Source organism: Bufo gargarizans, chromosome 10 (genome assembly GCF_014858855.1).
Source record: "Bufo gargarizans isolate SCDJY-AF-19 chromosome 10, ASM1485885v1, whole genome shotgun sequence".
In the NCBI taxonomy this organism is placed as follows: Eukaryota; Metazoa; Chordata; class Amphibia; order Anura; family Bufonidae; genus Bufo; species Bufo gargarizans.
Window position 1 is genome coordinate 91,461,816 of NC_058089.1, and position 17,734 is coordinate 91,479,549.

Here is a 17,734-nt window from a genome sequence, read left to right on the forward strand (position 1 = left end):
AATAGCAAATACTTTGCTTCAGCTGGACATAATAAGCACATAGCAACTCCATGGGCGGACGGCTCGGGAAGGCCTCATGCACGTGGCAGAGTCATGTGCAGCTCCTTAGCAAGGACACATATGCCCCGTTTGCTGCCGTACAGCCTCTGTAAGGAGATATCCCTATGGAATCCAACAGAGAACTTTCTCTGTATGCTATAAGCTAAAGGAGTTATTAAAGTTCTATAATGCCCTCCCCCCCCATATGCCCGGGCCCCTCACAGAGGTTGTACTTACCTTGCTCCCTGGCACCCGCGTCGCTTCTCATACTGGCATGGCCGCAGCTGCATCTCCCCGTTGTGCGGATGAAAACATCCGGCGTCGGAGGGGGTCAGCCAATAGCAGACTGCGATGGTAACCAGCCTCCCTAGCATCACCCGCGATGCCAGGGAGGTTTGTTCCCATTGCAGCCTGCTATTGGCTAACCCTCCGATGCCAGACAGCCGTACCAGTATAAGAAGCGACCAGGCAGCGAGGCAAGTACAACCTCTGTGCGGAGCCCGGACATATGGGGGGCATTATAGAACTTGGATAACCCCTTGCACTAGGAATGGGAGCCCCGATATCAGCCTATGAAAACAGATCTGTAATATGCCGTGTAAAGAGCATACACAATGTGTATCCAAACGATAAAAAGAGCCGGACTCGTATTTTTGAATCTCACCATGGTTTCCATTTGCCTCCATTGTTCTTCCAGCTTGGCCATCGCCAACAACCAATAGTCGCTGCATCTAGAGTAGCGTGTTCCTTGAAACCAGAATTGACGGAGCCAGTCAAATTCTACCTGGAAAGACAGAGGCAGCTTCTTTAGTCAGTTACACTTAAGTGACACTCTAAGGCCTCATATAAACATGGCCGTAGTTTCGGCCCACATCCAGTTTGCATTTTCTGCAGGTCAGATGCGGACCGATTTGTGTCAAAAGATGCAGACAACAAACCGTGGGCTGTCCGCATCTGTATGTCCATGATAGAGCCCTGCAAAAAACATAGAACAAGCCTTAGTCTTGTCCACTTTGCAGACAAAGGTAGGGACATTTCTAGAGTAAAAAAAAAAAAAAAAGTGGCCTGCACATGGCCGGAATCTGTGTTTTGTGAAATTGTGTGCATGAGCCCTTAGAGGGAGTACAAGTTATATATATATATATATATATATATATATATATATATATATATATAATGAAAATATATATTTTTTGGGCACAGTGGATACTAAGACATTTGCAGTTTTATGATCTCCTCCAAGTGTGAATATGTCCTAAGTAGTGTTGAGTGAACTTGTGTTTTAAGTTCGGCGTCTAAAGTTCGGGATCAGGTTATCGAAGAATCGCGTTATGGATTCCGCTACCCCGGACCAAGTTATGGTCCGTGGTAGCGGAATCCATAACGCGATTCTTCGATAACCCGAACCCTGAACTTTAGACGCCGAACTTAAAACACAAGTTCGCTCAACACTAGTCCTAAGCTCTTTATCTCTGGTACCATAGAAACATTTACTATAGTGAGATAGTCGTGCCGCACAACATGGAGGACATCTCATGGGAAACCACCCCACGGGGATTATTAATACAGCTAGATGCATAAAATGCAACATTCACATGTATGACTACCATAATAGTGCCCCGTTGCTCCTGGATGTCTCACATACAGTACCTACTATAATACTTCTGGGACACGGACATTGCAGGAAAGGAAGACAACACCTCACAGCAGTGTAAGACTGGTAAGAATAAGGGTACCTGCACAGATACCTGTGGGAAAACCACAGCCTAGTAGAGTACCAGTAAAGTGTATGAGATTAAACAAAGGTCATGTACACTTTGCAGAGCTTTTCTGTGTGGAAATAGACCTGCCGCGTGGATTTAGAACTCCGCAGCCTGCTAATTATGTTTGCAATTTTAGCTGCGGATTTCACCATTTAATGAAGGGTGAAATCTGTTTTCAAACCGCATCAAATACCCTCCCAAAACCGCTGTTAGAAACTGCGGTTTTTGGTACAGCTTGGGTACAGAAAAGCAAATCGCACAGAAATTCATGCGATCTTCTGCACTTTGACCTGCACCCGTGTGCAGGAACCTTGACTCTTAGCATTTGCCTGTTGTCACACTAACCAGATACAACAACCAAACCTCATAACTTAAAGGGCTGTTCCAGTTTCATGAGGTTGATGACTAGGGATGAGCGAATCGACTTCGCATGAAAAATCCGAAGTCGATTCGCATAAAACTCTGTTCTAATACTGTACGGAGTAGGAGCTCTGTACAGTATTAGAATGAATTGGCTCCGATGAGCCGAAATTATTGCTTCGCGAAGTCTCGCGAGACTACGGGCAATAACTACATAAATTAATTTGTACTGTAAAAAACAATTTCCCGTTCTCGGGTTCAGTTCCAAGGTACCAGTTGTATGAGAAATGTTTTTTACAGTACAAATTAATTTATGAAGTTATTACCCGGAGTCTCGCGAGACTTTGCGAAGCAATAACGTCAGCTCATCGGAGCCAATACATTCTAATACTGTACGGAACTCCTGCTCCGTACAGTATTAGAACAGAGTTTTATGGGAATCGACTTCAGATGTTTCACCTGAAGTCGAGTCGCTCATCCGGATTGATGACCTATCCTCAGTATACGTCAATATGAAATTGTTTCCTTGTACCGCTGCTACAATGTGGACAGTGTGCAGGCAAACTTTGACGTGGACGTGGCACTCGAAGCCCTTCAAAGGGCTAATTGAAAGGGGTGCCAGAAGTTGGACCTCCACTGATCTGAAAATGATAACCTAACCCATCACAAACCCGGACAATCCCTTAAAGGGCATCTGTCAGCAGATCTGTCCCTATGACACTGGCTGACCTGTTACATGTGCACTTGGCAGCTAAAGGCATCTGTGCTGGTCCCATGTTCATATGTGCCCGCATTGCTGAGAAAAATTAGGTTTTAATATATGCAAATGAGCCTCTAGGAGCAACTGGGGCGTTGTCGTTGCACCTGGAGGCTATTCTCTCTTTACAACTGCTGGGCCCTCTGCACTTTGAATGACAGGGCCAGGCATTACAATGTTTCCACAGCCTGGTGCTGTCAATTAAAGTGAAGAGGGAATGACAGTTGAAGAGAGCAGAGCCTCTAGGTGTAATGGCAACTCCCCCGTTGCTCCTAGAGGCTCATTTGCATATATTAAAACATTCTCAGTAATGTGAACACATATGAACATGGGACCAACACAGATGCCTTCAGCTGCCAAGTGCACATGTAACAGGTCAGCCACTGTCATAGGTACAAATCTGCTGACAGATGCCCTTTAAATGATGCCACCCCTACCTCGTTGTGGATCTCTTCTGCTTGCTGTAAAATCTCCACCTCTAGAGACTGTAACTTTGTCTTGCCAGAATCAGGGAGCACACAAAGGTTCTCAAGAGCTTTTTCACATCTTGTCTGGATATAACTGAACGTACCGGAGGAACACTGTAAGAATATAACCACATTTTTATTTTTATTTTTTTAAATCACAAATTAGTAGCGTCAGGCAGCCTACAGTGCTACCATATAATGTATTATACGAGAAGTAGAGGCCTGTTTGCAGGAATGGCCTCTGTAACTCTCTTAAAGGGAGTCTGTCCGCAATTTTGATCAGGCTAAACTGCTGACAGCACTAAGTTGGGGCTAGGGAGATACTGTTGAGCTTTTATCAGTATTGTGAATAGGACATTTTATTCTGCCAGGTTCTGCTCCCCCTGGAGGTCATCCTTTACTGTGCTGCTCTCTGCGGTCCCTTCTTAGTGCTGTCAGCAGTTTATCAGGGTCAAAATTGCTGACAGACTCCCTTTAAATGAACTTTCTCAATCTAGGCTCCAAAGACATGTGGAAAATAGAAGGTTTTGCCAACGGGAGCTGCAGAGACTTGACTATCGCTGCAGGGGGAACCGAGTATTACATGGCGCCAACGGCTGCATCAGATTTTGTCAGTGCAACCCACTAATTTTGATAGTATATGACAATCATCTAGTGACTATGGCGTCCACAGGGTGTATTCTTACCGGCACTACTACGCTGATTCTCCAAGAGATGACTGGTGCCAGACAAGCCCTTAAGACAAACATACAGACTCATGGAGAATTCAAGGATGAAAGATACCGTTCAAGCAATTATAGGGGTGGCAGCTTTCCAATATCTGTGCCCAGCTTAAAGGGGAAATCTACTCAAATCTGGTCTTCTGATGTGGCATAAAGACGTGCCAGAAGAGAACATTGGGTAGCTAATCTAAGCGCTAGTTCCATTCAAAGAGCTGCAATATGACCGCCATTATAGCTCCCTCGGGGGTTATTAGCAAACTTTAAGTCTCCTGAATGACAAACCCTCCTGGTTATATAGTGAGAAGGTGACAGGGGAGTCCATCGCTGCATATCTGCAAAAAGTGACAACTGCTATTCAGCATTAATGAAGAACTTGTGAGTTCTCATCCAAACTATTCAAGTTACAAAGAAAGGATAGATCGGACATTTCTAAGTAATTTTTAAAAAACGGACTGAAAGTTATATAGAGACCATCTGAAGAATCTTTGTCATTTACAGCTTTTAAAAATAACAAGCATAAACCGTTGTAATTTTGTATAGTAGAGGGTCTCGGGCACAAAACTAATGGAAGTGGTCTCCTCCATCCTTGTATTCTTTCCATGACTGCACTGACCAGTGATGCACTAGAGAAGAAGCTGCACGCATAACACTAATACCTTTTAGGATATAAAGATATTTTCAGCACTAGAGCTACTGAGGATGTGAGGTCACATCGCTCACAACCAACCCTATGGACAGTATTCTCAGAAAACCCCTTTAAAAAAGGGATGTCTCAGCAAGTGGCATTTATCACGTAGAGAAAGTTAATTCAAAGCACTTACTAATGTATTGTGATTGTTTATATTGCCTCCTTTGCTGGCTGGATTTGTTTTTCCATCACATTATACACTGCTCGTTTCCATGGTTACGACCACCCTGCTGTCCAGCAGCGGTGGCCGTGCTTGCACACTATAGGAAAAAGTGCTGGCCTCTCTGGTGGCCCGGACCGCGGGACTGTACATAGGCTGGTGCTTTTTCCTATTGTGTGCAAGTGTGGCCACCGATGCAGGATTGCAGGGTGGTCGTAACCATGGAAACAAGAAGTGTATAATGTGATGGAAAAATGAGTCCAGCCAGCAAAGGAGGCAATATGGACAATCACAATACATTAGTAGGCACCTTGTATTAAAGAGGTTGTCAGGGTTCAGAGCTGAACTCAGACATATCCCCATCTTCACCCCTCCGGCCCCTATAATATGAGCATTGGAGCATTTCATGCTCTGATGCTCTCCTTTGCCCTGCGCTGAATCGCGCAGGCAAAGGCATTATATGGAGATCCAGAGACATATGGGGCTCTCCATAGGGTAAGCTAGGTGGAGGTTTCCGCCTAGCGGTGAGCTCGGCGACGTCACCAGCATTGATGGGCGGGCTTTAGCGCTGCCCTGGCTTGTAAAACGGCTAGGGAGGGGTGACGCTAGGGATATGTCTGGTTTCAGCTCAGAACCCAGACAACCCCTTTAACTTTCTATACATGATATAAGCCATTTGCTGAAGTGACACAACCCCTTTAAGGTATATCACACAGAACGGTATAATGGAGACTTCATACCTCAGCTACTCTGTGCGTGGAGCTGAAGCGGGGCTGAGAGCCGACGAGCACACAGTGCTGATGGGTGGTGTTCAGGTTATCTGTAGGAAGATCAATAGGAGAGCACAACATGGAAATCAATCATAGACGTCTAGTAAGACAAACCAAGAACAGACTCACATCTTGGCGCTTGATATGACAACAGGTAAGTGGCTTCACGGTCACAAAAGGGTGCACATGTGGCGGAAAGCATCTGCATCAGAAATATTTCTGCATGTATTCCAATGGAGTTCCACCTTGTCTACTGAGCGTCTCTGTTCTGCTGTGCAAAACACAATCTGCTGTGGATTTTCGAAGCTCATTTTCTCTTTAAAATTCAATAGAAAATCAGGGATCATAATCCCTGACAGGCAGAGCAGAGCAGGAGAGGAGGATGAGGCAGCTCTTTACCTCAGTGTTGTGAAGTAACTTGTCCTGCTGTGTGATTAGGGCAGGTTTTGTGTGTCCTAATAGGACGGCCGCCATTCTGTTTCTTCTAATCATTGCTCCCCAGACATAACGAGCCATTATAACCAATGAAAGGTATTTGGGGATATATTTATAATGAAGCAATATTGACATATTTTCTTAATTCCCGGAGAACCCCTTTAAGGACATTTGAACTCGAGTAATGAGTTATTTTTTTTATGGTAACATTTTGGCACATACATAACATTACATTTAACTTTTATCATTCTGGGGGACTTGCAAAAAATCGTGCTGTGTTTAGGGGACATTAATTTCCATGTCCTCCGTATTCCAATGTATTACTGTCTGCCAGTGCTTTAGTTTTTTTTCTTTTTTTGCTGTAACAACCCATCGGCATGCTATGCTACAGATCCAGTTCAATTCACTGACATGAGTCCCTTTCCCTTTGTGTACACCCTCAGATGCCACAGCCAATTTATTACTATATTTCCGGGAGGAGGAACAGAGGAACGTCCTATCTAAGAGTTCTACGAGCAGTATTTACTAACGGAGACACGTCAGGAGAGCAGACAGATCCTCTTTAATCAGTCGCCGCCTGTAGCGGAGTGACTGATCTCAGCCCACGGCTTTGTGACAATCAGCAGACATGGCCGCCTGGCAGTGTGACGCAGCACTGGAGATGAAGGTGTCTCGTATGTTATTTTATTACTGCCATCAGCTTCTGTTGTAACTATTCGCAGACAAACGATCTCCCAGCTGAAAATCATCGCTTTGGAAAGGCTGTGTACACGCTCCCTTCAGCGCTCTCTTTAGTGACTGAAATCAGTCCAAGGGCCAAGTGAGGGTAAAGAGGTGAAACTGTGCGCCAATTTATCTTTACTTTATTTGCTGGAGAGAACCAATCTATCTCCCTGCATATACAAGGCTCTCTGAGAACGGCTGCAGGGCGTTATTTATTCCTGCAAAGTGACTTTTGACACGGGGACAAAATAGGAGAAGCCGTCTTAAAATGAGTGGCCGCAGGCCGAATGTTTGTGAGTTGGTTTAAATGCCGAGCGCTAGATGAAACGCGTTTCCCTGGCAACCCGCCTGTCAATCACCTGGCAAACCAGATCTCAGCGCCCGATCAGGAGCGCTCTCCGCGGCCGCCGTATAAATCAAAGAGTTAACGCCGTCAGAGAAGTCAGGAAATTGGATCATTATTTTATAAGGGACAGCGCTACAATTTCACAGCTCCCCTCCCTGTAAATTTAATATCATATTAATAGCTGAAGGAATCCTGTCGAATGCTATAAAGAAGGCGCACGGGAGATTAATAAGGATATTCGGACGTAAAGGTCTGCTGCTTTAATAAAAGGATTTTTCCGTATGCTAAAGAAATGTAATAAGAAAACATTGTCGCGCTGACACATGGCCATGCTGTGCTCAGTTACCTTCCCTCTGCAAAATCAAAAAACAGCGCAATTCAAAAATATCTCGTTTGAACTAATTATGCTTAAAATAAGTTAAAACAGTTTTCGATACTTATATTATTTTTTTCAGAAATAGTGTTACTCTTGTCCATTAGTTGTGCCTGGTATCGCAGCTCATCCCCAAGTGTATTTGGCTCAGCTGCAATACTAGACCTGTCCTATGGACAAAAGTGGCGCTATTTCTGAAGAAAAAAGACCCTTTCTTTCTAATCCTCGATACCCCCTTTGGAGGAGTAGACTATCTTATCACAATTTTTCTAAGGCTTGTTTCACACTAGCATTAAAATCATCCGGCAGGCTGATTCAGCAGAGGAACAGCCTGCTGGAGTCCATTGTCTCTGGGATAACCGGAAAGAGTCGGAAGCACCGCGGATAAGGGGTTTATAGTGCAGATCACATCACCATCCAGCAGAGCATGCTGGAATCCATCAAATCCAGCAAAAGGGCCGGAGCACCACCAGGGCCTATTGACTATAATGGAACCTGGCGGGGTCCAGTCTGTTTCCAGAATTAGTGCTGGGATTCGGCCGGACAAAAACCAGTGTACTAATGCCGCAAACAGGCCAGATCCCCGTCGGGTCTCATTATAGTCAATGGGGCCTGGTGGTGCTCCGGCACTTTTTCTGGATACCATAAACTCCAGCAGGCTCTGCCGGCATGGCCTGCTGGATGATTTTACCGCTAGTGTGAAAGGTTGATGTGAACTGCACTATAAACCCCTTATACACAGGATGTTATAAGGGAATGTGCCCTGGTGTCCAATTGCCCCCGTAGGTGTTCACAGCCTTTCAGAAGTCCTGCTCCCTTGATTCAGTGCAGTCTCCTCCCTGACTGTACGGTGCTACCGTCAGGAACATGACCACTAATGGAGGAGCACGCGACCCGTCCATCATAAACTTCCATTAAATAGCCCTGAGCATTGTGCATGCACTAGTTTCTTGTGCAGTGCGCAGTGTTATTCAGTGGAGGTCGATGTTGCACAGCTCTGGTCACTGGCAGCCATTTTCCGGGAGGGAGCACTGTACAGTCGGTAAAGATACTGAGACGAGGGGGTGTGACTTCCCCGATGAAGTCATTGGGGCAGGTTCTCTAATAATGTCATATGAGCAGCGTACAGAGAAATAAAAAGGTGAACAACCGCTGGAAAAAACAAAACACCTTTAGGGATAAAAAAAAAATTTGTTTACGTTTGCATTTTACTAATTTTGGCTTAAAAATCTTTTTTTATTCAACTGGTCTTTATTACAAAGTTTAAACAGTTTTCATCCTACAGGGTTAAGTTTTAGCTTATTTGCAGAATATCTTAAGGCTGTATTATACACCCTGATGCGGCAACCGATTGTCGGCTCAGCCGCCAGATAGCTACCGTAGCAGAGGACACCGCTGCTATTACATGCAGCGATCTCCTCCGCAGCATGGAGAGGAGTGATCGCTATGTCATCGCTCGTCCCCATGCAGGACAGCAGTGTGTCGGCAGCAGATCGTGATTACACAGCACGATCTTCTGCCGGAAAATCCAAATCTTTCAGCATACTTCATTTATCGGGCAATCGGAGGCAGTATTAAAGTGCCAGATGATCGCTAACATGGCGTTACTACGATTGCTCATTAGCAATTATCGGACAGACAATCTGGCCGTCTAACAGACCCTTGAGTTTCAGTTTCACAGGATCCTGCCCTCATCTCTGACAGCTCATAAACACCGATTAAGGCCATTTGATTATCATTTTGAAAGGGATTTAACTATAATGAGTGTTTATGAGCTGTCAGGATATCAGAGATGAGGCTATACATCCAGTCGTCAGCGCAGGAAACCTGGCGGCTCAGTGTAAAAACTAAAAGTAAGATATTCTACAGATAGGCTAAAACTAAGCCCTGTAGGACAAAAGCTATTGACATTTTTTAATAAAGACCAATTAAAAAAATTATGTTTAGCCCAAAATGGGTAAAAAAAAACACCTCTTTGAAAACCCAATGGTAACACCCAGGTGTCAATTTATTGATAAATATTCCAGAGGAATACGATGGGACCAGCACAGTGCAGAGTAAAGCCTCATTCACACGTCAGTGTTTGTTCAGTGATTTCCATCAGTGATTCTGAACCAAAACCAGGTGCGGCTCTAAACACAGAACAGGGGCAGATCTTTCTATTATACCTGATGTCTGTGGAGGCTCCAATCCTGGTTTTGAGTCACAATCCTGATGGAAATCACTGACCAAACACTGACATGTGAACGAGGCTTTACAAGAACACATGCTCCACAATTGTTTGTTTTTTATGCGGGGAAAGAAAGTATTTTCCAAACCAGACATGTCAGAAGACCAGAGCCATCCTCCTTTTTTTTCAAGATATTAATTGCTTTCAATTTAAGATATTTAAATTAAGCTTTAATTTTAAAAACATAAAAATATATATATATATTTTTTTCTAGATAAAAAAAAAAAGAAAACAAAAAAAATAAGTGAATAAAAACATAGACCATATTATTATACAATGCAAGGAACAGATGAAGAGAGAGAGGGAGGCCAGTGGAAAAGAAAAGGACAAACAGCCATAGCGGGCAGCGCTGCAGAAGCCGACAAACCTTTCTGACATCGCCACTATGTATGGGAATAATAGAGGATAAAGCGTTACAGAATCTACACTAGTATCTGGTGGTAGGTTTTGGTGATGGGTAGAGATTTACTGCCCTTTACATGATAAAGCAAAGTGAAACGCCCTTGTGCCCAAAGAGTTAACGCCGGCATCAGAGAGGATAAGCCGAACATATTGCCGAGTCCTGAGCTCACACCGGCAGGCTAATACTGGAGAGAACCTATTGAATATCAATGCAAGGAAGCAATTTATAAGTTGAGGGCGGGTTTATGGGCCCCTCGGAATAGATCAGGAGGTTATTAGGGAGTTTTATAAATCAGAATAAGCGTGAATAAAAGAAAAGTAAGAGAAAAGGCAGCACTAGTGCCTATAAAAGGTTCATACCTACCGGGGGGATAGTCCTGGTAAACAGAGACCCATCGATACGGTATTTATTTCAGGCTAAAGCTATTCCTACAGGCACGGAGAACTATACAATATGAAAAGTTATTAGCTAGGGGATAGCATGTAGCTTTGTAGGGCATCTGCCTCGTAATCTGTATGTTGTGTCTCGCCTTAAGGTTTGCAGATGTAAAGAAAACCTGATACTGAAGCGCACTCACAGCAGCGTAAACAGGAAGGCAAATCAGTGGACGTAATGAGGGAAACCTCCAGGTGTTGTGTCGCTGACGGCAGAGGTTCTCTCTCCCGTGTACGGGTCCTCTGACTCTTCATTAGCAACCATTGGGGCTCGTATCTTTTTGTCACTAATCTCTGATATAAGTGACCTGGGTAAAGCTTACTAGAGTATTAGGACCAGAAAATAAGAGATTGGAAGAGAAGGCAATGCAAAGAAAATATACGAAGAGCTAATAATACCCCAATATGCTTTACATTACCAAGCATAAAATATGAATCTCCTGGATTTAATGGCAACGCAAGACCTGGAGTCTCTATGTCCCAAGCGATCTTGAGACCCACACGCCACTTTGATGCATCCACAGCTTCTTCTTCAAAGGTTTCCATGGCATCATCTGAAACAAAAGACAAAAAGTAACAAAAATAGAAATAGTGTAGGCCACCATGATAAGACAACTGGAGCCACATCTAGAGGATGAGTTAAAGTTGTTCTCAAGTTCTTTAAGGGTGTTATCCTGGAAAAGATAATGAGGACTTCTCTTCAGGATAGGTGATCATTATCAGATCGGCGGGGGTTCAAGTCTCGGCATCCCCTCCGACCTGCTGTTACAGGGAGCCGCTCCCAGCAGCTTTCCAAGGACAGCGCCGTACATTGTATAGTGGCAGTGCTAGGTATTGCAGCTCAGCCCCACTGACTTGAATGGGGCTGCGCTGCAACTAGGCCACGTGACTGATGTATAGTGATGCAAAGAAAAAGGGGGGCAGTCAGCACACCAAGATCTTGTCAGCAGTGGACCCCATTGTCATGGTTTTCGGCAGTTTGGCAGATAGTTTTAGGGTGCGGCTACGTGGCGACATACGTCACGTGACATTTTATTTAGTGTATTTCAATGGTGTTGCAATGCGAGATGCTGCAACATTTGCAAAAATCCATCCAAGTTGGATTTTTTTTGCGACTGTCGCATTGAGAAACCATTGAAATACATTATATGAAATGTCGCCATTTAGTCGTGCTCTTAATTAGGAATCTCGCCTATTATTTTGAGTCTGCGGCTCCTATGCATGTTTCCATGGTAACAGACTACAAACAATCCCTGTGTAGTCTGATCCTGAATTCATATAAGCATTCAGTTCTCCTTACTGCTAACAAGTAGTATGTTAGTAAGGGATACAGACTGCAGTGTTTTTTGAATTTCACAGAGGAAATGGGGTACTTACACTTATACTCTGCCGCCCCCCCCCCCAAAACAAAAACCTTTCAGGCAAACGTCTGCTCATTGGACTGTGATACATCTAATAGTTCCATAAAAAATGGTGGGGCGATCACACAGAGAGAAGCAGTGATCTTACTGATCCTATCTGATATAATATTACTGTATCCAGGTTATTACACACACAGATCCCAGTTAGCTCTGCTTATGCGCCTTTCAGATGGTAATCCTTAGGGGATATGCTTTACACCCTGGTAGTATACAGGTATGTTGGCAATGGTGGTTACATGTCCTGTTGCCCATTGCTGGTAGTATAAATTGTGAAAAGTGGGTGGCAGACTACATTTAAAGGGATATTCCAGGATTTTAATATTGATGGCCTGTCTTCAAGATAGGCCATCATCAACAATACCCCTTTAAATGGGTTTTCCAGAGTAATTATACATTTTTTTAATGGAATGTGTTAGGGTACTTTCACACTAGCGTTATTCTTTTCTGGCATTGAGTTCCGTCCTAGGGGCTCAATACTGGAAAAGAATTGATCAGTTTTATCCCCATGCATTCTGAATGGAGAGCAATCCGTTCAGGATCCATCAGGATGTCTTCAGTTCAGTCACTGTACGGTTTTTGGACGGAGAAAATACGGCAGCATGCTGTGGTATTTTCTCCGTCCAAAATTCCGGAACACTTACCGGAATGCCAGATCCAGCCCCAAGTGTTCCGGAAAAACAGATCCGGTTTTGCATATCAGTTTGCATACAGATTGCCGGTTCCGGCGACAGAACTGCCTGCTGGAATCCAACAATGCAAGTGTGAAAGTACCCTTAAATAAAAAATAAAAATCAATACTCCCCAATCCTCCGCAACCGCTGTTCTACCACTGCTCCAGACCACGCCACCCACCACTTCTTCGGCCCAGGCTTGACACACATGAAATAGCTTGGACTGCCCAATCACTGGCTGAGGTGGGTCACCAATGGAAATGGAGAGCAGCAGGGACTGAAGCACTGTCCGAACAGCAGCAGCTGGCGATCGATGAGAGCGAGTATTGATTATTTTAACCCATTCAACTCTTGTTACAAGAAAAAAAAAATATTCCACTGGAAAACACCTTAAAAAAACAGGTCACATGACTGTATCAGATGGTATTTAAAAAGCAATTGGAAATCATCTAGAAAATAGTAATAAAGGGGCGCATTTATTAAGGCTACTTTCACACTAGCGTTTTAGTTTTCCGGTATGGAGTTCCATCATGGGGAATCCTCCAAATTGCATTCCGTTCCGTTTAGTCGCGATCCCATACAGGAGAGCAAACCGCAACATGTTGTAGTTTGCTTTCCATCCTGGGATGCGGAGCAAGATCCGGCATGACCCCAATGCAAGTCAATGGGGATGGATCAGTTTTCTCTGGCACAATAGAAAACAGATCAGTCCCTCATTGACTTTCAATGGAGTTCATGACGGATCCGTCTTGGCAATGTTACAGATAAGGCTACTTTCACACTAGCGTTCGATTGGATCCGTTCTGAACGGATCCGATCATAATAATGCAGACGGTGGCTCCGTTCAGAACGGATCCGTCTGCATTATATTGGCAAAAAAAAGCTAAGTGTGAAATTAGCCTGAGCGGATCCGTCCAGACTTTTACATTGAAAGTCAATGGGGGACGGATTCGCTTGAAGATTGAGCCATATTGTGGCATCTTCAAACGGATCCGTCCCCATTGACTTACATTGTAAGTCTGGACGCAACCGCACGCCTCCGCACGGCCAGGCGGACACCTGAACGCTGCAAGCAGCGTTCAGGTGTCCGCCTGCTGAGCGGAGGCTGAACGCCGCCAGACTGATGCAGTCTGAGCGGATCCGCATCCATTCAGACTGCATCAGGGCTGGACGGAAGCGTTCGGGTCCGCTCGTGAGCCCCTTCAAACGGAGCTCACGAGCGGACAGCCGAACGCTAGTGTGAAACTAGCCTAATACAACCAGATACCTTCATAACGGAGGCGGACGGTTGTATTATCAGTGACGGAAGCGTTTTTGCTGAACCCTGCCGGATGCAGTAAAAACGCTGATGTGAAAGTAGCCCAAGACTGGCGTTTTAGATGCGGGTCTTAAGCCCCTGCGCTGGATCACTGAAGTTAGAGGCGCTGGCCTCTACATAACGTCAGCACATCCACCGTCGATTCTAAAGGAGAGATAGCTTCCTTGCTGTCTTAAGTTTAGAACATTGTTTACACCTGAACTAGATGTAGATCAGTAGTTAGGAGGACTCCCTACAGGTCATTAGTTTACCCAGTAAGGTCTTGAATTACGAACATATTCTAGTCCTGAGCGGAGAGGGTTGCACTTTGTCCTGATAAGTTCTCACACATCTTTGGCAGACAATTAAAATAGTGTAAATAGCCCAAAGTATTGAAACAAAAAGGAACGCGAGATCTGGGCATTGATGTACTTGACTTAGAGGGTGCGCACCTCTTTGATCACAATGAAAAATCTGGGGGGGGCTCTTTACTGACTTTAGAGCCAAAAGCACTAAATGGGCGCCAGTTGACAATTAAAGAGCTTTTCTGGGAGATCGATACTGATGACCTACCCTCAGGACAGGTCATTAATATTAGATCTGCAGGGGTCCAACACCCGGCATCTCTACCAAGCAGCTGTCTGAGGAGACTCAAACTTGACTGGGGCTGAGCTGCGCCTAGGCCAGGTAGGTGACTGATGAATGTGTCACCATTGGCCTAGGAATAAGCCAAGGCGCTCACCAGAACACCACCGTCTCTTTAAACAGCTGATCAGCAGGTGAGCCGGGAGTCTGACCACCATCAATCTGATACTGATGACCTATCCTGAAGATAGGCCACCAATATCAAAACAAGGCATGACCACGATACAGTGGACAGAGCTGTGGACCATCTGTTTTACCATCCACCTCATTGGGCAGAGTAGTGTACCACTGCTTTTACCATCCACCTCACTAATTATAACCTTAAGGGGGTATTCCCACCGTAGACATTTATGGCATATCCACCTGATATGCTGCAAGTGTCTGACAGATGTGGTTCCAACCCCTAGAATCTGTACCTATCGTTGATCCTGGGGATATATGGCCGATGATCTATGGATAGGTCATTGGTATCTGGCCAGTGGGGGCTCTGACACCCGGGACCCCTGACGATCAGCTGTTTGAGAAGGCACCAGCGCTCGCAGTAGTTCCGCTGCCTTCTTTCTGCTCACCAAGCACAGCACTGTACATTGTATGGTGGCTGTGCTTGGTATCGCAGCTCAAGCCTGTTCACTGCAATCGGGCTGAGCTGCGCCTAGGCCATGCGACAATGAGCGTGACATCACGTGGCCTAAGCAAAGCTGGAGAAAGCCACCACGGTACTGCCTGCGTCGGTGCCTTCTCAAACAGCTGACCGGGCTTGGACCCTCACCGATTAGATACTGATGACCTATCCGGAAAAAAGGTCATAAAAAAAAAACAAAAAAAAAAATACACAACTCTTGGAAAACTCCTTTAAATACCAAAACAATAAAAATGCTTCTGACCTTTGTAACTGTAATTGTACACAGCAACCGTAGATCCCTCTACAAGGTTCTCGTCATGGTGCCAGCTCACCGCCATCTTCCCCATGCCAAAATACGGTTCCTCTCTCAGGTAGGTCATGGCTTGTGGGTTCATGTAATTTATCAAAGTCACATTAAAACATCTCGCTTCCTCTTGGCCAAAGTCTCCATGTGAGGACATCTGCTCCTGTAGGTCACCGGGGTGATCTGCCAGGTGCTTGCTTCTTACCAGTTTGCTTAATTCACGTGTTGTCTGAAGATGTAGAAATTTGTTTAAGGTGTAAAAGGCTTTGCAGGCATTGGAAATGTCTTCTGTGCTGTAGCCGATATTGAGAGCATCTTCTGACCACGGCACGGCAAACAGCCTCGTGTTCAGATATTTGTAGGTGCAGCCTGGCTCGCCGATGAGAATCCGGGACACGGCTGTCAGAAGGTCTTTACCTTTCAGCTGCACAAGGTCTTGAAACAAGCAACCATGGTAGAGCAACGTCAGAAACGCCTTCTGGACGGCCTGATGTAACTCTACGGGAGTCCGGTCGGCTTCCTGGATAACCAGCTTGGCATATTGCGTGCTCCACTGGAAGAACAATATATTGGCTTAGCCTGAAGATATGTACAATGACACAGCGCATTTAGCAAGGCTGGAGTTTCAAGGAGGACCTGTCACCTCTCCTGTATGTTTGCATTGTAATGTTCCTTTATTCCTCCTCCTAGAAATGTATAAATGAATTGATAAACTGGATGTTACCATTCCCTGTGTCAAAGGGGTATGTCCCTGGCACTGTCAGCACTGACTGGATAGTGTCAGACTGTTCAAAGGGGTTATCTGAGATAACAAATGCTCCCCCATATGCTGGGCCCCTCACACTGAATCTAGATACCTGGCTCCCTGTTAACTTGGTTAAAATTGTAAAAAGCCTCCCAAAAATGTCCCTTTTTTATTGTAAATTTTTAACGCGTTTCTGCACTAAATCTTATTGTCGCACAACTCAGGGGGCACAATTGCATTTGTAACCCCTTAGTGACACAATTAATTTTAGCCTTAAAGGGGTTGAGTCGCTTCAGCAAGTGGCATTTATCTTGTAGAGGAAATTAAAAGAATACTGATGATGATGTCATATTTCTATATATTTTTAATATTTTTCCTTTCCTCCTGCAGCCTGTCAGCTCTGCAACTGCTCCCCTCCTCCTCCAGACTGAAGGGAGACGGTTGCGCTAGCTGCTGATATTTTTGGTTTAGTAGCAGCTAGAGATATGGGCTTTGAATTGTTTGGCATTCCAAGCTTTCAAACAATACCAGAATAACGTCATTACCTTTAGTACATGGGAAGATATCAATGTTAGAAACTGGGATCCAGTGAATGCAACTGACAGTGAAAGTAAAAGCAGGTTTTACCCAAGATTATTACCAACTCAATTTCGAACAGTGATATCTCCTGTTTATCTTGGGTTAATGCTGTCATTTTGGTGTCTGTATGAAAGCCATATTTCTAGCTGCTACCGATATTTAGCATGGCTGGATCTTAACAAGGTTCCAAGTAGAGCTTCAACATGCAACAAGAAGAAATGGGAGTGAGACAAAACATTTTTTGAGCATTCAATTTAATGAAAACGACGAATAAACTGAAACAGGCTGTTTCTAAATCTAAAGTTTAGGACCACATGCTTTTAAAAGGCCAAATCTGTGCAAAGATGTAGATTCATTGTCATTTTCTGTCAGGTAGTCACACGTTGTGATGACAAAGGAAAAAAAACTCTCCCTTTTTGAACGTGGTTGGGTTGTTGAACTGCATAAGCAGGGTCTCTCACAGCGCGCCATCGCTGCTGAGGTGGGACGCAGTAAGACAGTCATTTGAAATTGCTTAAATTCTTAAAATGATCCTGAGGGTTATGGAACAAAAAAGTCAAGTGGAAGACCCAAAAAAATGTTATCAGCACCAATTGGCTGTCCGTCAAGACGTTGGACGATCCTCGACCCAAATTAAGGCCCTTACTAGTGCTGACTGCAGCCCCATAACCATCAGACGGCATCTGAGACTGAATTGATTCAAAAACAAAAACAACGTCTTCAAAGACCTCGTCTCCTTGAACGCCACAGAACTGCTCGTTTGGACTTTGCAAGAGAGCA

The 17,734-nt window shown here is 44.6% G+C and overlaps 1 protein-coding gene across 3 annotated transcripts in view; it reads right to left on the bottom strand.

Moving 5' to 3' along the window:
* FTO (FTO alpha-ketoglutarate dependent dioxygenase) overlaps window positions 1–17,734 on the bottom strand; it is a 273,069-nt gene that overhangs the window by 230,349 nt on the left and 24,986 nt on the right. For all 3 annotated transcript variants that reach the window (XM_044270300.1, XM_044270299.1, XM_044270298.1), the window contains exons 3-7: window positions 15,589–16,183; window positions 11,090–11,224; window positions 5,697–5,776; window positions 3,357–3,500; window positions 704–823 (exon numbers count right to left, since the gene is read on the bottom strand). In XM_044270300.1, the coding sequence (XP_044126235.1) occupies window positions 704–823; window positions 3,357–3,500; window positions 5,697–5,776; window positions 11,090–11,224; window positions 15,589–16,183 (1,074 nt within the window). The remainder of the gene's footprint in view (window positions 1–703; window positions 824–3,356; window positions 3,501–5,696; window positions 5,777–11,089; window positions 11,225–15,588; window positions 16,184–17,734) is intronic.